Below are 25,856 nucleotides of genomic sequence, written 5' to 3'. Positions count from 1 at the left end.
TTCATGCTGCCACCGGAGGGGATAGGCTGATGACAATGCTGGTCGATCGGCTGTAGTTTTTCTTTTCTGAACTCTTTTTCGTTTTTCATCCTTGTGATCTTAGGGTCACCATCCATGTATTCCCAATTTATCCATTGCTCTCTGCTATGATCAACATGAAAAGCCAGCTGTGCTGGATCTTTCAAAAAAAACATTCAACTAAAAACATGCCGCCCGGCGTGCTGGAACTCGACGCCGAACCGGCCGGACGGCCGCGGCCAAACCCTCTTGAAGATGGACTTCGGCGGCATGGCAGACGAGGCGGAGCAGCGGGCCGGCGACATTGCGGACAAGGTGGAGCAGCCGTAGGTGGAGGCACAACATCCGGAGGTGGCGGCGGAGAGGGCGATGGAGTTGGCAGCGGGTGGCGGATGAGCGGCCAATTGGCCTTGGGAAATGGCGGATCCGGTTGGTGGGGAGGTCGAGCGGCGGTGATGACCGAATTCGGTGCGGCGGCGACGGGATTTGGCCGCGGGAGGAGGCGGCCACGTGGCGCGGGGTGAAATGAGTTTTTGGGCAGCCGATTTTGTGCCACATATATGCAGTAGTCGTGCCGCATTTTAGGCCAGCCCAAAACAAATTTTCAGCAGCTTTTCGTTTTTGGGCAGTTGTTGAAAGTGTTTTTTACCCTCCAAACAACCAAAAAGTGATGGTTTCCCAATAATAGGGCAGCTGCTGGAGATGCTCTAAGGTTACACCACCGACTTTATCACTTGACGACTAGTCTCGTAAATATTTAGAAAGCGGAAGGGCGGAAGGAGTATGATTCACAATATTCAGAAAAATGTAATCTTTTGCCATTGTACCAAATATGTAAAGGCCATATGCTTCTTTAGTTTTCCAATACGTCTTTCACATCCTCAATGCTTAAAGTTTTATTTGACTGCTTATTCAACCCCCCTCCCCCTCCCCCCCTCACCAAAAAAAACTGTATTCAACCTACCATCAGAACCAGTGTGTCCTTGCTTCCTATATCAAAGTTTCGTTGTATTTTCTTCGATGCAAGCGTGGTTTAAATCTACCCCATTGACATCCTCAAAAACCCCAAGTTGCCATTTGGACGTTGCTCTACGGCAAAAGAGAAATTTGTTTAGCAGTGGCTAGCGACTATCTCCGCAAACCGCAATGTAATGTTAGCTTTACTTTACTTTCGAATAACTTATGTGCTTGCTTTTAATTTTTTATATCTATTTTCTGAAAATAAATAAAATTTTGTCTTTAGATTACAAAAATAAATAAATAAAACAAGAACAAAAAAACGAGTCCTGAAATTAAACCCCTTGCAGTTTTGGGCTTTGTCACGGGCCTCCTCGGCCCAGGGCTAACGACCGGTGGTCCGACTCGGTTCCCCCGTCTTTGCCTCTCCCGAGCCGGAGGAGAAGAGCAGAGGGAGGACAGAGGCTTCCGTCAAGATCCAAACTCCTCCCCCTCCCGGCTGCTCGCTGCTTTAAGACTCCACCGTCCGATCCGGGATCTACCAACCCAGCGCGCCGGAGATCCCACCGGAGCCCGCCGCAGCCTACCTCGCCGCCTCTGTCGCTGCGCCGGTAATCCATCCCCCACTGGTTTCCTTCCTCTTGGGATCGTTTGGTTGTTACAATCTGTCGGTCGCTCTCTTTCAGTTCATAGGCTCCGATTACAGGCAGCTCGGCTGCGTCTCCCCGCTTCGTGTGAATCTCAGGAGCGGTTTTATCAACACTTCTCAGGTCGATAGATAACTAGATTTTATTAGCAGTAAATCACAATTCACAAAGTGCTTGTTTTAGTTGGGCACATGTACAGAAAGAGTTGAGAGTCTATTAAAGTTACTTCGGTGTGAAATGCGTAACACGCAGAGACTTTTACTGCTATGATGCTGAATTGCATTGCGCTCCATTGCTTTATATATACTGTTTAATGTGACAAAATGATTATATACTGATTCGCCCGAATTCTGAGCAAATATTTCTTGGCTTATATCCTAGGTTCTAGCGGGGGCACCGCATTCTATTCCAGATTCTACTTTTGCCTTTCGAAGGACTGGTGATACTGAAGTTCTTGTGATGGCTGCCGCAAACGGACTAGTCCATGCATCTGCCAAGAAGCCCTTGTTCACATTTGGCGTCATTGCTGATGTCCAGTATGCCGATATCCCAGACGGCCGCTCGTTCCTCGGTGTCCCACGCTACTACAGGCACAGCATCAGCGTCCTTCAAAGAGCTGTCAGCACATGGAACAAGCAAGGCAATATCAAGTTCTCGATCAACTTTGGAGACACCATCGACGGGTTCTGCCCAAAGGACAAGTCGCTGTGGGCGGTGCAGAAGGTCATTGACGAGTTTGAGAAGTTCGATGGCCCGACCTACCATATGTTTGGCAACCATTGCCTCTACAACCTTCCTCGGAGCAAGCTGGTGGCATTGTTGAAGATGCCGACGGATTCTGATCGCGCGTATTATGACTTCTCACCATGTCCCGAGTACAGATTTGTTGTTCTGGATGCTTATGATTTCAGCGCACTTGGCTGGCCTCACGATCATCCTGTGACTGCAGCAGCATTGAAGCTCCTCGATGAAAAGAACCCAAACACCGACAAGAACAGCCCTGACGGTCTTTTTGGTGTCGACAGGCGGTTTCTGAAGTTCAATGGTGCAGTTGGCAAGGAGCAGCTGTCCTGGCTCAACGATGTCCTCCAGGATGCATCGGACCGCCGGCAGAACGTCATCCTATGCAGTCATCTCCCAATGGACCCTGGCGCAGTGTACCCAGCAGCTCTTATGTGGAACTATGATGAGGTGATGGCTATCGTTCGACGATACAACTGTGTTAAGGCCTGCTTTGCCGGACACGACCACAAGGGTGGCTACTCAGTGGACTCCCATGGCGTGCACCATCGCACCCTTGAGGCTGCGCTGGAGTGTCCTCCTGGCACCAGTGCATTCGGGCATATCGAAGTTTATCCTGACAAGCTATTGCTTGTAGGCTCTGATGGAATGGCTGATACTGAAATGTGTTTTCGGTCCTCTGATCGAGCTGCGTTGTAGTGTAAAATCCACGTGACTTCATTATTTTGACTTCTGGTGATGCCATTGAGAGAAAACTCATGTGACTTCCTGTTGTCTTGTCTGACGACACTATTACTTGTAAATAACACTGAAAGTGGTGGAATAAATAATGGAACTGTTGTAATGCTCACTTCACCATTTGAAAACTGCTGAAGGGAGCATAGTGTTAGGCTCTATTATTCACGAGTCTGTTGTAAATGTAATAAATGCAATGCTATTTGGGTGTGTAAAGTTCTTGCAAGTGGTTTCAGTCTTTGTACTCCATTATTCCATCAAGGAAGACAATGGTTAGGGTGGGGCGGGTACAATAATTACATACCCATGCCCATGTTGCCCACGGGCACAAAACCTCACCCGTACCCATGCCCATGGGCGCAAACCCTGCCCATACCCAAACCCACCCATATATACAGTGTAATGTTTGTTTATATTTTAATTATCTTTGAATATATCTTTGGTAGAGATCTTAAAACACACGAATGTAAGAAACATCCTGATATATATGTTCCCGGAGTATGATTGTCTACCTTCATTGTGACCAATATAAAGGTCTGGAGATAGAGATGTCAACAAGTGAGGGTAGTTTGTGCAACCTATTGCTTCATTCTTAAACATTCCTCCATGTTAGATTTACAGTCTCATCGATTGTCTTTACATGCATGCAAAAATATGTGTTGTACAATAGTGAAAGTAGCCCTGTCGTAACTATGTTTAGGGTCTCCTTGATCACCTACTCCTTTTCTGAACCAAGTTATCGAGCTACTCACTCCGGACTATAAGTTACTTGTCACAAAAAGCATACCATTAGATTCATATTTCCTGTTAAAAAAAGATTCACATTTAAAGGAAGCATTTGATAATATAAATTTTCCAGTTTTTGTGGCTTATGGCCTTTTTTACATGTGTGACATATGGCTTATGTTTTGTTGGTTGAAGTACTGGTCAAACTTAATGCTCAAAATGCATGTACGCTTTACAAATTGAAACATATAGGGACTAGTATAAAGGATTCCATCAATTGTCTGCTCCATTGGATCGATTGGCACCCCCCCCCCCCCCCCCCCCCCCCCCCCCCCCCCCCCCCCCCCCCCCCCCCCCTCGCGCGCGCCTACCTTCGAGGCTCCCCCCTTTTGCTAGATGACTCGGGAAGTGACCAATTGATAACACCTATCGGCCAACAACATTATTTTTTTGCAAGATACTTGTGTGCTTTATAAACTGAAACAAAGAGGTTGTTTTTTTCTGTTATGCAATCTATTCAGGGCTTAAGTCGACGGGTACCGTGTTATTCATACGCAACACACGTGGTCCTTTCACTGTTAAGCTGGCCCATATTAGTCCCCTTGACCGGTTTTGGCAACCTTCTAGAAGGTTCCATCCAATTCTTTCGGGACGGTTTTCCCCTTGATCGGTTTTGGCAACCTTCTAGAAGGTTTCATCCAATTCTTTCGGGACGGTTTTTCCCCTTGACCGGTTTTTTAGTGGCATTCAAAGACTTTCTGGTGCTGAAACCCCAATTACGCCTTGTACAATGCAAGGTGCTTAGGAGAGGTGGTTAGAGAAATAAACCAGGCTTTCCTTAAGCACCGGTGCTTATTTGTACAGGCAGACACTTAATTAGGCGTCGCTCCTGTAAAAATAGACGTCGGTGCTTTAGAAAAATCCGGTTTATTTTTCGAAGCACCTCCCTAAACACATCTAGCATTGTACAAGGCCTTAGGAGGTCTCTGGCAACAGTCAACGGCCTCCTGTATCTATCTCTGGGCTTCATTACAGGCCTCCTCGGCCCAGAACTAACGACAAATCCATCGGCCGGTGGTCCATTGCCGAAATTACTAATTAAGGAGTACTCGTTGCAAAGAACACTCCACTTTCCTAGGTTGTGACAAGTGGCGCACATGCAGCGCGCCATTTGCCGCAATCTGGGAGTTTTTCCTTTTTTCGTAGATCCGTTTATTCAAAACGTTTTATCTTTTAAATCGTGCGTCCAAATCTCGAACCGTTTTCATCATTGGATTCCTCGCGTCGAGATCTTCAAAACTAGACCCCGTGTTGATAGGTTTTGACGAACTTTTTTTCATGAAAAAAACCGGACAAAAAAAGCCAGGCGAAAAAACCGAACCGGGAGCACGGTTTTTTCCTTTTCCAAAAGTGGCACGCCCATGCCTCTCGTGAAATCACACCCGTACCTCTTGTGAAAGAAAACCCGTGACTCTCGTGGAAGGAAAAAAACAGAAAACGCGTTTTTTTTTGTTTCCGAGAGGCACGGCCGTAACTCTCGCGGAAGCATAATCGTGACTCTCATGAAAGAAAAAACAAAAAACGCATATTTTTTTTCCTTTCTGAGAGGCACGGCCGTGACTCTCACGAAAGCACAACCGTGCCTCTTGCGGAAGCAAAACCGTGACTATCGCGAAAAAAAAACAGAAAACGCGTTTGGTTTTTTCCTTTCCGAGAGGCACGGCCGTGACTCTCGCGAAAGCACAACCGTGCCTCTCGCGGAAGCAAAACCGTGACTCTCGCGAAAGAAAAGAAAAAACAGAAAACGCGTTTTTTTTTCCGTTTCCGAAAGGCATGGCCGTGACTCTCGCTAAAGCACAACCGTGCCTCTTGCGAAAAAAACCGTAACTTTCGCAAAAAAAAAAAGAAAACACGTTTTTTTCGTGCAAAAAATTTTTTTTTTGAATTTTTTTTATCGAAAAGCTAAGGAAGACCGGGAGAAAATCAAAAACTAAAAAAATAAATAAATAAACATTTAAAAAGCCGAAAGCACATGCAAAAAATAAAATCCGAAAAGACCGTCTAGAGCGCAACATTGACGAAGGGCTGAGAACGCGTCAAGTGGCGCTGATCTTTGCGAGGCTCTCGAAGAAGCGCTCGTTGCTCCCGTCCATCGCGTTTGCCCGTCTGTCCAAGACTCCAACCAACCAAGACAGCCTCAAAAAAAAACCCTCAAAAAAAAAGACAGCCTCAAAAAGGAAAAAAAAAAACCAACCGTCTAAGACGAGCAGAGAAGCTTTCGTCATTGTTTCAGGAAAAAAAAAAAGAGAATCTTTCGTCAAGATCCAAACTCCTCCCCATCCCGGCTCCGACTCTCCGCCGTCCGCCCTCGGGGCCGGGAGCAACCAAACCAGCTCCCGCCGGAGTCCGGCTACCCCGACTCCCTCGCTGCGCCGGTAATCCATCCTCCCCTGCCTCCTTCCTTCTGTGGTCGTCACAGTCCGTATCCCCTTCCGTACGAATCGCTAGTTTTGGCTACGGCGGGTCGCCTAAGTGATTTTATCAGCAATTCAGGCCAGGGTGTAGCTCCCGGTGCTTGACAATGGGAAATTGGATGAGATGCACACTGGTATGCAACGCTGCAGTATTCATTCAGTATTTGGAGCTGGTCTCATCCACAGTTACTTCTAGTGGAAGTGGTTGAAAGGGAAATTGAAACTGTAAACTGTATAATCTTGGAAGAAGAATAAGTGGGGACTTTTACTGCTATATGCTACTGGTATCCAGTCTGCTATCTGCTTTACATTTTACTCTGATAAACAGAGTGCTCTGTAGTCTGTACTGTTCCCCTCACCGGTACAGCGTCCTGAACAAATATTGCTCGACTTCTCTTGTAGGTTCTTGCGCAGAGATCTTTTCACTGCTTGTAGGTTCAGTTCCTCGCAGACAACAAGAAGAAGGGAGGTTTTCGAAGGTCCGGTGACACCAAAGTTCAATGATGGCGGCAACGAACGGACTAGCCCATGCATCTGCCCACAAGCCCCTGTTTACCTTTGGTGTCATTGCCGATGTCCAGTACGCCGACATCCCGGACGGGCGATCCTTCACTGGCATCCCGCGCTACTACCGTCACAGCATCGACGTCCTCCAGAGGGCTGTCAGTGCGTGGAACAAGCAAGGTGGTGTCAAGTTCTCCATCAACTTTGGTGACATCGTCGACGGGAAATGCCCAAAGGACAAGTCGTTGTGGGCGGTGCAGAAGGTCCTCGGCGAGTTTGAGAAGTCGGACGGCCCGACCTACCACATGTTTGGCAACCATTGCCTCTACAACCTTCCTCGGACCGAGCTAGTGGCTTTGCTGAAGATGCCAACGGGTTCTGACCGCGCCTACTATGACTTCTCGCCGTGTCCTGAGTACAGATTTGTTGTTCTGGATGCTTATGACTTCAGCACGCTTGGCTGGCCTCGTGATCATCCAGTGACTGCAGCAGCAATGAGCCTCCTTGAAGAAAAGAACCCAAACGCCGACAAGAACAGCCCTGAGGGTCTGGTGGGCGTCGACCAGCGGTACGTGATGTTCAATGGTGCTGTTGGAAAGGAGCAGCTGTCCTGGCTCAGTGATGTCCTACGGGATGCATCGGAGCGTCGGCAGAATGTCGTCTTGTGCAGTCACCTCCCATTGGATCCTGTAGCAGCGTCCCAGGTAGGCCTCATGTGGAACTATGATGAGGTGATGGCTGTTGTTCGACGGTACAACTGTGTTAAGGCCTGCTTCGCCGGGCACGACCACAAGGGTGGCTACTGTGTGGACTCCCACGGCGTGCACCATCGCACCCTCGAGGCTGCGCTGGAGTGTCCTCCCGGCACCACTGCGTTTGGGCACATCGAAGCGTATCCTGACAAGCTATTGCTTGTAGGCTCTGATGGAATGGCGGACACTGAAATGTGTTTTGAGTCCTCGCAGTGAGCTGTTTTGCGAAGTAAAATCCACATGACTTCATTATTTTGACTTTTGGTGTTGTCATTGAGAGAAAATTCATATGGCTTTTGTTGTCTGGCAGTACTGTTAAATGTAAATAACATTGATACTGGTGGATAAAGAAAAATGTAACTGTTGTAACGCTTACTTCCCCATGTGAACTGCTGAATGGAGCATACTGTTGGACTCTAATATATGTATTATCTAAACTATTTATGAGTCTTTGTTGTAAATCTAGCAAATGCAACACTGTTTTGGATTGAAAACACGCCAATGGTTTCAGTGTTTGTACTCCATTCATGACTTCTTCGGTTGTTTGGTGTCTTATAATTATAATGTGACATATGATTAGCTTGATCTTTTGTGTTTTAACTATATTTACTTCATCTACAAATACAAGTTGTTTCCAATATTTTCTGCACTGTTCAATATACTTCTGACTATGGTCTCATTTAGACTATGCTATAAATCCTAACAAAAAAGATATGTAATGAAAATAATAAGGCACAAAAAAAGCCAATGTGGCGAATCTTCAAACAGTAAAGTCACGTATTTTCACATAGATGAAAAAAGAATATCAGATTTGCTACCGACATAGGCGATGTCATTTGCTACTCCCTGATCTACGGTAAGCAGGGTTCTGATTATCTGCAACAGTTTTTTTTTTGGTGGCAAATATAATCCATATGAGAGGCCCACTCTTCCAACTACACCAGTCTTAATTTTGGTTGTTTTTCCAGATTGTCTTGCTCCTTGGTTGAGGCTTGTGATAAATACTGCCTCCCTTCGGGTTTAAAAGGTCCATGTGTATCCCTACATAGCTAATTTCATCAATATAATTAAATTGTATACATAAAAGTTATACCATTAGAAAATATAACATTTGAAGTTTCCAATGATATAAAACTCATATTACGTTGGTTAAATCGTGGACCTAGAGATATGCATGAGTCTTCTAAACCGGAAAGGAGGTAGAAGATGGTGGAGACCACAAAATGAACACGACAATGGTTGCCAACGTGTCAGACAAATCATTGCAAGGGCGTAATATGAGTTTGTGATAAATACTGCATCCCTTCGGGTTTAAAAGGCCCACGTGTATCCCTACATAGCTAATTTCATCAATATAATTAAATTGTATACATAAAAGTTATACCATTAGAAAATATAACATTTGAAGTTTCCAATGATATAAAACTCATATTACGTTGGTTTAATCGTGGACCTAGAGATATGTATGTGTCTTCTAAACCGAAAAGGAGGTAGTAGATGGTGGAGATCACAAAATGAACACGACAATGGTTGCCATCGTGTCAGACAAATCATTGCAAGGGCGTATACTACCACACCTTACGTGCTTACTTACACTACATCATGGTAGGAAATAGGAGGCATTGAAAAATGCCTTTAAAAGCTCAAATAATGCCTTCAATCGTCTAATGAGGCGCTTTTGAAAAACACTATGGATGGTCACGAAGGGAAAGACATACGCATGCATTTTTGAAAAATGCCTTCGATGGTCAGCCTTTTCAGGCGATCTTTAGGAACGCCCGCGATGTTTTATGGCGATTTTCGGGAATGCCTCAAGCTCCGTCCGGCAAATTGTAAAAAGAGAAACGATGCGGACGTCCACCAAGCCAGCCCAGCCCAACCAACTTCGACTCTGCTAGGCCCGCCCATCCACCACGGTGTTGTAGTTAGGCACGCCTTACTTTCTCAAGTACTTACATATACTAGCACAAATGCCCGTGCGTTGCAACGGGACAAATTTTACGATATATTTCAATTTTAAGCAAATATGCATTCCAGAATCCAATCAATTGCACCATTCAAATAAAAAGTATATATTTGGATTCCATTGCAAATTTATTAATTATTTTAGCTAGTGTTGCCTTATTTTCGTGATAGTTGGGTCGGCTAAGTTTGAGCACGGGTTGTGAAAAGGCCCGGGTCGAGGGACACGCGCCACGCGCGGATCTCTTCCTTGGGACAAATTTCCCTACAATACCAACACTCTTATGGTTTGCGGGTTTATCCTCTAAAAAATATGCCTTTATGCTCTATGGATTTAATTTAAAAAACATAAGGATTTTAATAGAGCAAACATTTTTGTGAATGGATGAACTTTATTTGAAATTGCAGAATTATGGCACAGAGAGCTACGGGAGAGATGGTAAAACAGACCTCCCAGCTGGCGTGTGGGGGAGAAATAGGACGCGAGCAAAATGCCATCTCTTCATCCCTCCCTCTCCCCTTCATATCTTACCAATGACATCAGTGACATCCAGAGTTGAGGAATATCTTAATTGTCAGCAAATCCTAGTGAGCTCCAATTATCTTCTTCATTAAAAAATTACAATATAGAAAAAGGTAAATAATGAATATAACAGCATATCCAAAAATTTTTCAATCGGTAATACACACAGCAACATCCAGCAGCTTCTGGTAGGTGTAACTATTTAACCATTATTAAAAAAGCAAATAGACCAAAAATCCCCATCTAGAGAGCTCCCTTGTCCACACAACACTGCTCATTCAGAATTTTGATTGCGATCGGTAGCACATAGCAGATCCAGCAGCGGTGCAACCATTAAAAAAGCGAATAGATCAAAAATCACCGAGAGAGCTCCCTTATCCACACATCGCTGCTCGTCATCAACCCACCACCGCCAGCAGAGCTTCTCCGCTCCGCCCCCAGTTCCCTTCGTGCTCTCTCCAGCCACACACGCGCCTGTGCTCCAGGCACACACCCCACGGCGCCGCGTACTCCCCTCTTTATTCCCTCCTTCACTTCACATACAAGCCCCAGGGACCATGGCGCCAGATCGAGCGAGCAAGGATGTGCGCGGCAAGGATCCCCCTCCCGCCCCTGATTCCCCCCTTGGCGACCTCACACCTCTCCGCGCCGATGATACACTACGCCTCCTAGAGTGCGCCGGGTCCGGCGAGGGGCGGGGTCGGGCGGGTGTGGGGAACGGGGGCCACGCGGAGATCTAGCCGCTAGCCGGTGGTGGTATGTCCGTCGAGTGCACGTCGTGCGCTCCCAGCTCTGCTCTGCTCCGACGCCCGGCCTTGTGTCGTCGCTTTGCTTTGGTCCTTACACCCGCAACGACCGTTTGCCGCCACTGACTTGGACGCTCCACGCCGGTGGTGACGGCCTCGTGGCTCTTGGGACGCCAAGGCACGCATGGCCCTCTCCTCCAGCCTTCTCTCGAGCCTGCTAAGCCAGACCTGACCCTCTCGTCCAGCCTCCTCTCGCGCCCGAGTGGATCTCTTGAGCCAATCCCGTCCGCCTCCGGCAAGCAGAGCCGTCTTCCGTGCGCTCCGGCCAACTCAGACCGCCGCCTCCTCAACTTCCACGCCGGTCTTCGCCTCATGCACGAGCCCCCGTCGTCTGTGCGCTCTAGCCAGCTCCCCGTTACGCCCGAGACCGCCTCGAGTCTTCCTGCCGAGGCCTCCCCTGCGACCAGCCTTTAACATGGTCTCCTGCACGCCTCGGCGCGGACGCCCGCGGCAAGCGGCGGCGCGTGCCCAGCGGAGACACGCGGTGGTGAGCCAGTCCAATAAGAGATAAGGGTCGCGGGCATAATTTCTAACAAATGCAGTGGCTTTGACGCAAAAATGAAACGTTTTTCGAAAGTGCCACTTAAACAGGGACTGCGGGTTGAATTCAAAAAAATAGAGGGTTGTTTTCGGAAAAAACCAACAACGTACCACCAGAAACAGTAAATGCTTTATTATTTACTAGCAAAAAAACTTGTGCGTTGCAACGGGAAAGAAAATAACACACGTTCTTAACCCAATAACCATGACTCAAGACCTTAATAGGCCCGCGTCTTTTAGTTTCATATGGCATCACATTTGTATTTCCTCTATACTCACACACACTCGCTCGAAAAAAAAGCCTGTGCATTGCAATGGGAAAGAAAATAACACACACTCTTAACCCAATAACCATGACTCAAGACATTAATAGGCCCACGTCTTTTAGTTTCACATGGCATCACATTTATGTTGCCGACAGTGACCTCTGTGCTCACACAATGGAAACAGGTTTGAATGTGGTTAGTCTTAATGTCTCTCTCTTTTGCGTGCGCGCACGTGCGCACACTCGCTTGGAATAAGATAAAAAGTATGTTGTTTTTTTCCCGCAAGGTTTTTCATAGTTGTGTATGCATGGTTCTCGATGTTTTTTTCTCTCACTCTGGTTTTAATAGATGTTTATTTGCAATTTGAATCACCGACGGTACAAAAAAAAACAGACCGTACACTATATATTAAGTTTGCACCAAAAATTATATTTTAGCAATATTTAACAGCTAAAAATAACTTCATATTTAGATTCTACATATTTTTCTAATCAAGTTTCATATATAACATGTTAAAATTTAAGTTACGGTTTAAAAGATATGATTTTTCTAATCAAGTTTCATATATAACATGTTAAAATTTAAGTTACGGTTTAAAAGATATGAATAATCTTATTTTACATAAACTGTAGATTGATTAACCGAAACGTCAAGGGGTTTTCTGTTAAAACTAAAAAAACTTTTCGGCTGACTTAAATATGAACGGCGGGTTGATTGTCTAAAACGTCAGGGGGGTTTCTGAGAAAATGAGAAAAAACGGTTCGTTATAACTTAAACGTGTACTACGGGTTGATCTACAGAAAACTGAGGGGTTTATTTGTAAAATGGCGTGACGGACGACCAGAAACAATCCATGCTTTATTAGTAGGTAAGATATATATATATATATATATATATATATATATATATATATATATATATATATATATTATATACTAGTAAAATAATGCCCGTGCGTTGCCACGGGAAACAACAATGAAACATTGGTTTCTAAAATTCTTGCTCATCCATTATTGCGAAAAAAAGTCTTTTCTTGTAAAGCCAATATTTGAGGTTAACAAGACTTCATTAGGATTTTCACTTCCAAACTGGCCCTAATTTTTACCAGTAGAAGCTTTGGTGTTAACTTCATCCAAAAATATAATGTATGATCCGATATGAGCTTATTTTCACCGGCAATTGTTATGAAGCTACGCTGCTCGCTGAAGTTTGTCTTTCGCAATTGATGGACGGTCTTCGTCGCTCTGGTGACTCTTCAGGCTGAAGTGCAACCTTCTAAGGCGATGGGTCTGTCTGCGCGCCTCTTTCTTCCTTCTAGGGCTATGCCAACAAGGAGGCAGTGTTTCTTCTATGTGGGGGCTATGTATGGCCTCGAGCCATACTGCCATAGCAACCTCGTTGCCCCAAGTGGCTCGTCCCCGACGGCGGCGAGATGCAACCTACACTGACGCAAGGGCCTGATCATGTTTTTGTCTCTCAGTTTGAGGTCCTTTTTTTAAAAGTCCATCGACTTGTTATGTATTTTCTTGTTTCTTTAGGGCCTGGATGTCATATGTGTTGTATCATGTTATTACGATGATAATAAAGCTTCGGGATCCCTCCCTGTTAAAAAAACTCTGGTAATAACGCCTGTAAATAAATAATGTTTTTCACTTGTATACTCTGCATGTATTCTTACGTCAAGCTCCCACATAGATATAAAATTACAGCCATGTGATATTCAATCACCAATTCTTTTATTTGTCTAATGAAAATTTTTATTCTATTTTTCTTCTGGCTCTACGGACAATAGGAAGATCACAGCAACCAGATTGTTATACTCCGTACAAATATCATCCTTACTAAAGGAAAAATGTGGTACATTACCACTACATCTACAATCCATATGACAAACAATAGTGGCCCGTAGCTCGTACAAGTGCAGTGTCCATGTTAGAAGGTTTAGCACACTTTCCTGCCCCATCCATGTTACAGTTCAGTACTGCAATATGAGTGGCAAAGTACAACCCTACAACCGTATTTCAAATAGGCATAAGAGGGAGAATATATTGCATTACTTCTGACCCTCCAGGAGTGTCTCTTCCTTGATGGTTCCAATAAATTGATATCCTTGTTTGACTACTTCTATAAGAAATATAATGTTCCAATAAATTGGTATCCAGGTTTGACTACTTCTATAAGAAACTTAATTACTTCATGTAGTGTGTAGACACTTGAAGAAACATGTGTTATCTCATTCCAAGAAATACTGGAGGACTAATAGACATAGCCCTAGGCTAGTTGAAGTGGTTTCTGAAAAAGAAAATCATGATATTACAAATTGAAGTTGTCCACAAGAGAAATATCAGTTTAATTTGACACAGAGTTACAATACTGGAGAAACTGGGATTTACAAAGTAACTTCAAACTAAATAATATAGCAAAATCAGGTTAAAAGGATTCACTTATTTCTGTTCTGAAAAATCTACGCATCATGTAAAATGCTAAATAAGTGCAGAATTTGTATAGTTAGAAATAGCAGACTTGTGACACACTAATCAGATTATCGTGATGGAGCTCAGACTTGTAAGGCATTATAGATGGCAACACTGTCCATGTGAGTGACACAACTTAATGTACCTTTGTTCAAACTTATAGTTTTGCGGGACATTATAAATGGCTTTAAAATCCAATTATGCTCTACCCTGCAAGCAGCCCACACTTGTGTTTGAACACAAATATCTCCAGGATGAACCAAGTCGCAGGATACACAAGCATCCAGATTATGGACGGATAATATAAAACATCTAGCTTGACAATGCACTTGTTCTTGGAGTAACCTGCAACAAAAACAACCATTCCTTTCCATCTACTATTAAATTTGAGAAAGCGGTTTGCTCTGCTTCAGGTACTGCTACAGTGTAAGGATCGAGATTCTCTATGATTCTTCCTTGTCTACAAATAGAAAGGAATGAGAAAAAAGATATCCTGATCAATGCTATTGACAAAATTATGTGAAGCCCTTCTATCTCAGGCAAACTAACGGCGATGTTTCCCTACCACCATGATAGAGGAAGATAAATTAGGAACATAAATAATCATCTTGCGTAAGCTGTGACTATAATCAAATATATTACCACAGAACACGAAAAGCCCTGGAGATGTCGTGTAAATTAAAGTGATCAAGAAATAAGCTATAAACTAATTAGGACCATCAACTTTTTATACTGGAAGAGTTCATCTCTTATTACCTCTTTGTCATCGAGCCCACCTGATTTGGTTTCATATATAGATTGGAGTAGCATCTTGATCTCAACTGCTAAAGTAGACCCTTTCTTACATTCTGTCTTTTATGGCAGATTACTGCAAGGGTAAGTTGACCAAGTCAGAAAAAACGCTGATAATTCCTCGACCATGGTAATGAATAAACTATAACGGAAATACGAAAATCAGTTAGTGGAAAATTAGTTTTATGAGGAGCAAAACATTTGTGGGCAAAACTGAGTTGCAGTTTATAAAATTGCAGAATTAGAGAAAGAAAATGCTTTGAAACCGACAGTTGTAATGAAGAAGTACTGAATATAAGCTGCAACTGTGAGATTGTTCACTTTGCATAGGTTTTACTTGTGCGTGCGGAGAATAATTTCAATTCCAGTTTATGGTTCATGTAGTGTACTATCTTTAGAATCACAAGCATATCTGCATGTAAGTGCAGCTAGTATCCTAATACAATAGCCAGGAATGACAACACCAAGTTCCCGACTGTACTTAATTGACAGACAACAATAGTTCCACTTCCACATGGTAGTTGAAGTTGATTGACCTAGTAATAGAATCAAACGATGTGCTCATAAGAATGATTTCTGTCAAGTCATGAACAATTCTCTAAACTGGATTTCAAAGTTCACCAGAGCTTTGCTGAAAGACTGCAGTGCAGCGATGAGGATAGAGGAAGCTTCTTCTGTGTCCATGGGATCATCATCTTCAGTTTCTGATTCATCCTGTGACAAAGAGGGATTTCAGTGCGAGAAAGAAATTGAAGTGTATGTACAGACAAAAAAACTGTGCAAGGCTACAGATTCTGATGATACAACATCAATTTACTTAAGCTCTTACACAAGAGCAGTGAAGGTCAAGGTGAACCTAAGGAAATATCATACTCAGCAAAAAAAAGTTGAAAGAAGACGATCAAATTAAAATCATGTAACTAAATACATAGAAGAATCTTCTTATAAATAAATCAGGCAACCAATATTTTTTCCGATATTCAAAGAGCTGTGTTTGAATGAATCTTCTTATTATACGATGCTCTATGCCAACAGATAAATGAGAGCAAAAAGAGTGTTATTAAAATTGTATGCATGCCTTATATATACCAAGGGTCGTTGTTGAGAAAAATCGTGGCTCATGCCTCATGACATTTAGAAAAAAATTGGATAATATGTAGGTGCTAGCACTTTCCAGAAGGTACAAACCTTACAGGTTCACTCAAGCAAATACCACAAATCATATAATCGCACAACAATGGTTCACAGAATTACAGCAAAATTGAGAGAGAGAGAGAAGCAGCAGCAGGTTGGAGTCAGAGAAGAACTGCATCAACGGATTTGAGAAGAGCTTCAGAAGAGGTGCAGCAGCAGCAGCGCTAGGAGAGACGGGACAGCCACAGGCAGCAAGGAGCAGAGAGGAGAGGTAGCACCGGACAGAGAATCGACAGCAGAGAGATGGAGTTAGAGGAGCAGCAGTAGGGACGTGGGGGAAGAGAGATGCAGCGGCAGAGCGGCACCACCGCCGGCGAGTGCCTCCCTCGCCCTGCGCCCCTTCTCCTTCTCATTTCTTCCTCTCTTTCCTCTCCCCCTCACGCCATGTCTCTCTCTTTCTCTGGATGAGCAGGACACCGCCGCCATCGGAGCAAGCTGCCGCACCAGCCGCCTGAACCCTCGACGTCGCGCCCGGATCCGACATCTTCCTCGCGCCGCCCTCCGCCCGCCTACCCGTTCCTGTGAACTCCAGCGCCGCCTGCCCATTTCGACGGAGTCTGCCGGATGATGAAGAGCGGTGACGGCGAAGGAGGAGGAGAGAGAGGAGTTGGGGGAAGGTGCGGCGCCGGCGTCGAGTTTCGCCGGTGGTGGAAAGCCGCTGGGGCGGTGGCGACGTGCGGCGGAGGGGCGGTGGCGGCGTGCGGCGGAGGGGCGAGGGCCGACTGCGGCGGCGCGCTGGAGGTGGAGACGGGGGAGGTAAGCTTTTTTTTTTTCTTTTCCATCGCCCGTACTGGTTCGGTTTGACATGTTAGGAGGACTGCGGGTTAATTTCTAAAAGACGAAGAGACTTTTATGCAAAAGCGCCGACGACGTATATACTAGCAAATATGCCCGTGCGTTGCAACGGGAGACAAAAAATTATGCCTAACCAAATAAGTATGACCCAATATCCTGGTATATGAGTGTACTTTATTTTAACACAGTGGCTCATCATGTTGCCATTTTTTTCTCACCCTAGTCGATGATGATCGCGATGTCCACGTGATCACAATATATTCGATGCGGTAAATCCCAAGGCTATGAGTTTGTCAATGTATGCCACATTTGTCATTATGTTACGCAAGGGAACATTTAAAACTTTAAAAACAAATCTCATTGACTACGAACTATTCCCAACGCCAAGACATATAAAGACTTTCAAAAAACTAATCAAATCCTAGACATAAAATACTTTTGAATCAGTGAACAGTTTTTCGAACCGACAAACTTTTTTTTTGAAATTTATGATTTTCTCAAAATAATCATGAACATTACTTTTGTTTACAAAACTATTTAAATGTATGAACCGGTTTCAAATTCATTAACATTTTTCTTACTCACCAAACATTTTTTGAATCGATGAACTTTTCTTTAAAATTGGGAAACAAATTAAAAAAACAAAATATTTATTTTTATTTTTGTGAACATTTTCTAAAATGTATTGTACATTTTTTTCATATTCCGGAATATGTTTTGAATACACGATCATTTTTTCAAAATCATGAATATTATTTTATTTCCCGACCATTTTTTCAAAATTGTGATTCTTTTTAATTTTGCGAACAGTTTTGCAAAACCACCAACATTTTTTGAATCTGCAATTTTTTATGATTTTCTAAACATTTTTGAATTCATATATATTTTATGATTTCTCAAACATTTTATTTTTGAAAACTTGCTACTTTTAGAATATTAAAATCACGAATTAATTTAAAGAATAAAGAAGAAAGAAAACATAATGAGAAAATAAAAGACAAAAAAGCAAAACCACCAACATTTTTTGAATCTGCAATTTTTTATGATTTTCTAAACATTTTTGAATTCCCATATATTTTATGATTTCTCAAACATTTTATTTTTGAAAACTCGCAACTTTTAGAATATTAAAATCACGAATTAATTTAAAAAAGAAAGAAGAAAGAAAACATAATGAGAAAAGAAAAGACAAAAAAGCAAAACCACCAAAATTTTTTGAATCTGCAATTTTTTATGATTTTCTAAACATTTTTGAATTCACATATATTTTATGATTTCTCAAACATTTTATTTTTAATAACTCGCAACTTTTAGAATATTAAAATCACGAATTAATTTAAAGAAGAAAGAAAACTTAATGAGAAAAGAAAAGACAAAAAAGTAAAATAAAAAAACAAGCAAGTAAAGTCCCACAAATGGGCCGGCCCATGAATGCATACATGGGTAGGACATGCGTGAGAAAAGAAAGATAAAAAGTGTGAGAGCTGGGGATCAAACCCTAGTCTCATCGCCAGAAGATCGATCAGCCAACCACTCTGCCACTTGTTTTTCTATCTATTCTACTCGTCGCTCCCCTATAAAACAATGAAGGAGGCGGCGATTTTTGGTCCGAAAAATTGAATCGTTTTCTACTTACGGATGACATTGGTGGGTAATTTTTATCAACTTGAAGGGTACTTTTAATGACGGACGACCAGAAGCGATAGCCGCTTTATTAGTAGGTAAAGATAAAGATATATACATAAAATGGCCATGCATGTCCAGAACCGCAAACAACACAGAGCGCGATTGAAGGCGATATTTTAGGAACGCCGCGATCGATTATCAGGCGTTCTTCAGAATCGCCTCAAAATGTCTACCCATTACAGGCTAATCTAGAAAACGCCTTCAAAGCTACCTAGAATCTGAGGCAATTTGTACAAACGCCTCCGAAGCTGCTTACATTCTAAGGCATTCTATAAAAATGCCTCCAAAGGTGCATACAACCGAGGCACTTTGTAAAAACGCCTCCTTAAGCATGATTTTGAGGCATTTAGAAAAACGCCTTGGCCAAAATGCCTTCTTTTCACACCCGTGTTGTAGTGTTAGCAAATGGCTTGCCTTTTCACTCACTTCCCGGCCTTGTGATCACGTTTTTTTTTACAAATATGCAAAAACTTTGTGTATATTACCATTGATATGAAGAGTTCAAGTACATTATAATTGCAAAGTGAAGCCCCCCCGAAGTGAGTTTGCTGGAAGGAACAAGATCCTTACTTGGAGTGGAAAGTCCATTAATCAAAACTAATGACCGCATTCCACCCGCAAAAAAAAATGACCGCATGCAATGCTTCCTCGTCCACCCAACCCGATCAAAAAATCCCTGAGACGAATAAATAGATTAACCTTGAAACAACAACGATTAATTATGAAAAAAGAACTGCAAAATCCGATCCAATTTTTTGTAATCGCACTGGGAGCTTATAGACAAAAACTAATCGGTTTTCGAAGGATAGGTTGCACAATAGATCGGAGATCCTTTGAGGAAGACTGTTTCCGAGGGCGAATCCACTTTGAATTTGATAAATGTATAAGCTTCAAACTGTTTTGTGTCATACATGTTTGCAACATCACTATCCATTGTCCACGATAGGATTGTGATGCCGCGGCCGTGGAGGTAGCACATGGCACATCACTCGTTGATGGACCATGCTTTGGTGCCTTAAGGCACCTACCTTTGTGTCTATGACATGTGGACTCAACAGATGGTTGGCCCACATGTCAGTGATCCAAAGGTAGGTGCCTTTAAAGCACCGAAGCTGCGTTCCTCGTTGACATACATATGATTGACCTACCGATGTGTTTTATCGTTCAAATTTGGTGTCGCAATAAGTGCAGAAGCAATGATTTTTTTACTCACATAGACGACCGGCATGCGTGATCATAAAATTAAACCAGGTACACTTTAGCTATATGTAAGTCGTCTGATTTGATGCAAGGTGTTTTTTTTTCGAATATGCACGAGTGTGCATATCATATATTAAAGAATGAAAGGCATAGAAAGCCTTCACCGGTCATTTACAAGTGCGGTGATTTCTCACACCCATATGTACAACTCCACTCCACCTAATACAAATTAGACTACTCCTTGCCACTGGTCCACCTTACTAAGTCTGCAAACACAGAATCACCGTTTCCTTTCATAAGTCCAGGCATCGACCAAATCTGTCTTCCGCTTCGATTCTCTGCATGAGATGACCAGTCGATGGCAAGGCACCGTCAAACACAACTGCATTCCTATAATTCCACAACTCCCACATCGTCAGTAGCAGGAAAGTGTGTAGATCTTTCCTCGTCATGGTACCTACTCCTTGTTTTCCACAGAGCCATGGTTGTAGGGCATCCTACGGAGTTGGCGTCCACTCGGGCTTCCCCAATTCCTTACAGACCTCCGCCCAGATCGTCCTGGAAAAGACGCATGTTAGTAACACATGATCTATTGTTTCTTCCTCTTGATCACAAAGATGGCACTTGTATTAATGCGGCAACCCCTTCTAGCAAGCCGGTCAGACGTCCAACACCTGTTTCGTAGTGCAAGCCACGTAAAGAATTTGCATTGTGATGGAGCTCATGATTTCCAAGTTAACTCTGCTATGGGTATAACCTCCCTGCCCCAAAACTTTGCTGCGTACGCTGATCTCACTGTGAACTGGCCAGTCGTCTCCCATGACCATGATAACCTTTCCGGGACATTCTCTACTGGTTCCCAAGTCTGGACCCTCTGCCAAATCTGTAAGAACTCTTGTAGTGCGTCGACACTCAAATTGGGGCTGAGGCACGCTGCCCACAATCCGTTGCCCGTCACCTGGCCAAGCAAACTCGTCTGTCTAACACGACGCGGTATCATGTCACAAATGGCCGGGGCAATCTCTTGTATCCGCCTCTCGTCCAGCCACCGATATTCCCAAAAAGCATGTTCAGTCCATTGTGTGCCGTGCACCTAGTTGCCGCTTGGAAGATTCTCATCGATTCATCTGGCACTTTGATTGTGAATTCACTCCATGGTCTGATGCTGTCTGTCCTTTGTAACCACGGCCATTTGGCCTGCATTGCCACATTCATCCATCTCAGGTTAGGCAGTCCTAGACCTCTGATAACCCACAAGTATAGGGGATCGCAACCGTTTTCGAGGGTAAAGTATTCAACCCAAATTTATTGATTCGACACAAGGGAAGTCAAAGAATATTCTCAAGTATTAGCAGCTGAGTTGTCAATTCAACCAAACCTGGAAACTTAGTATCTGCAGCAAAGTATTTAGTAGCAAAGTAATATGATAGTAGTGGTAACGGTAGCAAAAGTTAACAGTAGTAGAAGTAATGTTTTTGGTATTTTGTAGTGATGATAGCAATAGCAACGGGAAAGTAAATAAGCGAAGAACAATATATGGAAAGCTCGTAGGCAATGGATCGGTGATGGAGAATTATGCCGGATGCGGTTCATCATATAACAGTCATAACCTAGGGTGACACAAAACTAGCTCTAGTTCATCAATGTAATGTAGGCATGTATTCCGAATATAGTCATACGTGCTTATGGAAAAGAACTTGCATGACATCTTTTGTCCTACCCTCCCATGACAGCGGGGTCCTTACGGAAACTAAGGGATATTAAGGCCTCCTTTTAATAGAGTACCGAAACAAAGCATTAACACATAGTGAATACATGAACTCCTCAAACTACGGTCATCACCGGTAAGTATCCCGATTATTGTCACTTCGGGGTTAACGGATCATAACACATAATAGGTGACTATAGACTTGCAAGATAGGATCAAGAACTCTCATATATTGATGAAAACATAATAGGTTCAGATCTGAAATCATGGCACTCAGGCCCTAGTGACAAGCATTAAACATAGCAAAGTCATAGCAACATCAATCTCAGAACATAGTGGACACTAGGGATCAAACCCTAATAAAACTAACTCGATTACATGATAGATCCCATCCAACCCATCACCGTCCAGCAAGCCTACGATGGAATTACTCACGCATGGCGGTGAGCATCATGAAATTGGTGATGGAGGATGGTTGATGATGACGATGGCGACGGATTCCCCTCTCCGCAGCCCCGAACGGACTCCGGATCAGCCCTCCCGAGAGGTTTTAGGGCTTGGCGGCGGCTTCGTATCGTAAAACGCGATGACTTCTTCTCTATGATTTTTTCTCCCCGAAACACAATATATAGAGTTGGAGTTGGAGTCGGAGGAGCTCCAGGGGGCCCACTAGGTAGGGGGCGCGCCCTAGGGGGGCAGGCGCGCCCCCACCCTCGTGGATAGGTGGTGGGGCCACTGACCTTCATCTTTTGTAGGTATTTTTTATATTTTCCAAAAAGTTGCTCCATGAGTTTCATGTCATTCCAAGAATGTTTGTTTCTGCACATAAATAACACCATGGTAATTCTGCTGAAAACAGCGTCAGTCCGGGTTAGTTCCATTCAAATCATGCAAGTTAGAGTCCAAAATAAGGGCAAAAGTGTTTGGAAAAGTAGATACGACGGAGACGTATCAACTCCCCCAAGCTTAAACCTTTGCTTGTCCTCAAGCAATTCAGTTGACAAACTGAAAGTGATAAAGAAAAACTTTTACAAACTCTGTTTGCTCTTGTTGTTGTAAATATGTAAAGCCAGCATTCAAGTTTTCAACAAAGATTATAACTAACCACATTCGCAATAACGCTTAGGTCTCAAGTTTACTCATATCAATAGCATAATCAACTAGCGAGCAATAATAATAAATCTCGGATGACAACACTTTCTCAAAACAATCATAATATGATATAACAAGATGGTATCTCGCTAGCTCTTTCTAAGACCGCAAAACATAAATGCAGAGCACCTTTAAAGACCAAGGACTGACTAGACATTGTAATTAATGGTAAAAGAGATCCAGTCAAGTCATACTCAATGTAAACTAACAATAATGAATGCAAATGACAGCGGTGCTCTCCAACTGGTGCTTTTTAATAAGAGGATGATGACTCAGCATAAAAGTAAATAGATAGGCCCTTCGCAGAGGGAAGCGGGGATTTGTAGAGGTGCTAGAGCTCGGTTTTGAAATAGAGGTGAATAATATTTTGAGCGGTATACTTTCATTGTCAACATAACAACCAAGAGATGGCGGTATCTTCCATGCTACACACATTATAGGCGGTTCCCAAACAGAATGGTAAAGTTTATACTCCCCCTTCCACCAACAAGCATCAACCCATGGCTTGCTCGAAACAACGAGTGCCTCCAACTAACAAGAGTCCTAGGGGGAGTTTTGTTTGCAATTATTTTGATTTAGTTTGCATAAAGCATGGGACTGGGCATCCCGGTGACCAGCCACTTTCTCGTGAGTGAGGAGCGGAGTCCACTCCTCTTGAGAATAACCCGCCTAACATGGAAAATACAGACAACCCTAGTTGATACATGAGCTATTCGAGCATACAAAACATGATATTTATTTGGAGGTTTAGAGTTTGGCACATACAAATTTACTTGGAATGGCAGGTAGATACCGTATATAGGTAGGTACGGTGGACTCATGTGGAATAACTTTGGGGTTTAAGGGATTGGATGCACAAGCAGTATTCCCCCTTAGTACAGGTGAAGGCTAGCAAAAGACTGGGAAGCGACCAGCTAGAAAGCGACAACAGTTATGAACATGCATTAAAAATTAATTAACACCGAATGCAAGCATTAGTAGGATATAATCCACCATGAACATAAATATCGTGAAGGCTATGTTGATTTTGTTTCAACTACATGCGTGAACATGTGCCAAGTCAAGTCACTTAAATCATTCAGAGGAGGATACCACCCTATCATACCACATCACAACCATTTTAATAGCATGTTGGCACGCAAGGTAAACCATTATAACTCATAGCTAATCAAGCATGGCACAAGAAACTATGATCTCTAGTTTTCGTTGCAAACATGTTTATTCATAATAGGCTGAATCAGGAATGATGAACTAATCATATTTACAAAAACAAAAGAGGTCGAGTTCATACCAGCTTTTCTCATCTCAGTCAGTCCATCATATATCATCATAATTTCCTTTCACTTGCACGACCGTACGATGTGAATAATAATAATAGTGCACGTGCATTGGACTAAGCTGGAATCTGCAAGCATTCAATAAACAGGAGAAGACAAGGCAATATGGGCTCTTTTGTCAGATCAACAATAATGCATATAAGAGCCACTTCAACAATTTAATTATGGTCTTCTCCTATCGACCCCCAACAAAAAGAAAAGAAATAAAACTATTTACATGGGAGAGCTCCCAACAAGTAAAAGAAGAACATGCAATCTTTTTGGGTTTTCTTTTTAATTACTACTACCAGCATTGGAAGTAAACTAATTAGAAGCTACAACTAATTTTTTGGTTTTTTCTTAAGGTTTATTAAACACACAAAAAAGCATAAAAAGAAAATAAACTAGCATGGATGATACAATGAAAAGGTATGAGCACCGACATCTAGCAACGAGTGTGTGAGCATAAATGTAATGTCGGTGGGAAATACGTACTCCCCCAAGCTTAGGCTTTTGGCCTAAGTTGGTCTATGGCCACGGCTGGCCTGGCTGATATCCATAATAATAGTTGGGGTCGTACTGCGAAGAAGAAGAAGACTCCGATTGCCACCGGTTGGCAATCATCTCCGGATCCCACTGGTAATTAGACAGTCGTGAAGGATCAACTGGTGGTTCCGGCTCTGGCTCCATAGCTGGTGCAGGGTTCCGGTAGGCGTGAATAGCCTTTAAGGAAACAAGGTACTGGCCTGCAGATAAATCAAACAAAGAAGGAGTGGGCAGGGTAATAGTCCCAGGATGATGTTTATCAAAGAACAATTTGTATTTAAGCTCTCCTTCCCTATTCTTAACAATAAAATCATGTGTCACCATACTTTTATAATCTAAATAAACACGAGGCAACACTTTCTTCCTTCTCATAATGCCTAATAGTATGTTAAAATGTGCAGCTAGGCGTGAAGCATAGATGCCTCCAAAGATGGGGCCCTTGGTACGGTTCAGACTTAACCGTTTAGCAATAATGTCGCCCATACTAACAGAGTTATCATCGTATAAACCGTGGAGCAAAATAATAATATCAGGGACACTAAGGTTTCCACAGTTTCCGCGACCAATTAAACAATGACTAGCAAATAATGCAAAATAGCATAAAACAGGAAAATGTATGTTAGTGATTCGTGCATCGAAAACATTCCTTGTTTCCTCTACAGTGATAGTGTCAACAAACCCATCCACATCCTCATGAGGTGGTTCCTCTGTATTGCCCTCGAAAGGGACTAAACAAACCTGACAAAAATCATAAAGTGACATCTCCTTATGCTTATTATATAAATGAAACTCCACCGTAGGTGGTGAGCTCCTAGAATGGAAATGAAAGTTTTGCACAAAGATATTTGTGAGTAAGAGATACTGATCGCGTTGGTCATGAAGAAAAGTGGCGAGGCCTGCATTCTTAGCCAATTCATAAAAATCTTCATAAATCCCGGCTGCTCTTAAGAAATTATCAGAAGGCCATTCACATGACCGAACCTCCGCGGTGCGAGGCAGATTATACTTAGGCTTCGGTGCCTTTTCCTTCGAGCTTCGGCTCGATGAGCCCCTCAAAAGTCTCTTCATCATTTTCTGAAAAATTCTGAAATTTTTAGTAACTTCAAAATAAAAGTAACCAAACTCAATAATATTGATAGCAACTACTCCTACAAGTGCCTAGGGCCTATATCATGCATCAAAACTACTTTTGACCATAAAAATTTGACATGCAAGCTCAAGAACAGGGTCACCTAAACAGCAAAAATTTGCAATGAATAAAGCACTAGAACAAAAACTAATTGGACAAATGGAGGAGTCACATACTAAGGAACAATCTCCCCAAGCAGTTTTGTGAGAGGTG

The 25,856-nt window shown here is 43.0% G+C and overlaps 2 protein-coding genes and 1 long non-coding RNA gene across 7 annotated transcripts; 2 read left to right on the top strand and 1 right to left on the bottom strand.

The window, feature by feature from the left end:
• The first annotated feature begins 1,401 nt into the window (after nt 1–1,401).
• On the top strand, nt 1,402–3,342 carry LOC125556630 (manganese-dependent ADP-ribose/CDP-alcohol diphosphatase). Its single transcript, XM_048719317.1, has 2 exons — nt 1,402–1,586; nt 2,004–3,342. Exon 2 carries the CDS (start codon nt 2,082–2,084, stop codon nt 3,060–3,062), a length of 981 nt encoding a protein of 326 aa, XP_048575274.1. The 5' UTR covers nt 1,402–1,586; nt 2,004–2,081; the 3' UTR covers nt 3,063–3,342.
• A 2,745-nt stretch (nt 3,343–6,087) lies between these two features.
• Nucleotides 6,088–7,974, top strand: LOC125510475 (manganese-dependent ADP-ribose/CDP-alcohol diphosphatase-like). 4 transcript variants are annotated; one of them, XM_048675666.1, is made up of 3 exons: nt 6,088–6,259; nt 6,378–6,432; nt 6,701–7,974. In XM_048675666.1, the coding sequence occupies exon 3, from the start codon at nt 6,799–6,801 to the stop codon at nt 7,768–7,770; it is 972 nt and encodes a 323-aa protein (XP_048531623.1). In that variant the 5' UTR covers nt 6,088–6,259; nt 6,378–6,432; nt 6,701–6,798; the 3' UTR covers nt 7,771–7,974. The 4 variants fall into 4 exon arrangements, with proteins under 4 accessions (XP_048531623.1, XP_048531625.1, XP_048531624.1 ...); XM_048675668.1 differs by having other exon boundaries at nt 6,378–6,582; XM_048675667.1 differs by having other exon boundaries at nt 6,370–6,432.
• Nucleotides 7,975–13,296: 5,322 nt separating this feature from the next.
• Nucleotides 13,297–16,242, bottom strand: LOC125510474. Of its 2 annotated transcripts, XR_007284637.1 has the most exons (3): nt 16,106–16,242; nt 15,539–15,631; nt 13,297–14,993 (listed from the first exon to the last, which is right to left on the bottom strand). It is a non-coding gene; the product is annotated as an uncharacterized LOC125510474 (long non-coding RNA). The 2 variants fall into 2 exon arrangements; XR_007284636.1 differs by lacking the exon at nt 16,106–16,242 and having other exon boundaries at nt 15,539–15,675.
• Between the last annotated feature and the right edge of the window lie 9,614 nt (nt 16,243–25,856).

Source organism: Triticum urartu, chromosome 5, assembly GCF_003073215.2.
Source record: "Triticum urartu cultivar G1812 chromosome 5, Tu2.1, whole genome shotgun sequence".
Lineage (NCBI taxonomy): Eukaryota > Viridiplantae > Streptophyta > Magnoliopsida > Poales > Poaceae > Triticum > Triticum urartu.
The sequence above is the reverse complement of the archived record's forward strand: the minus strand, read 5'-3'. Positions and strand labels throughout refer to the sequence as shown.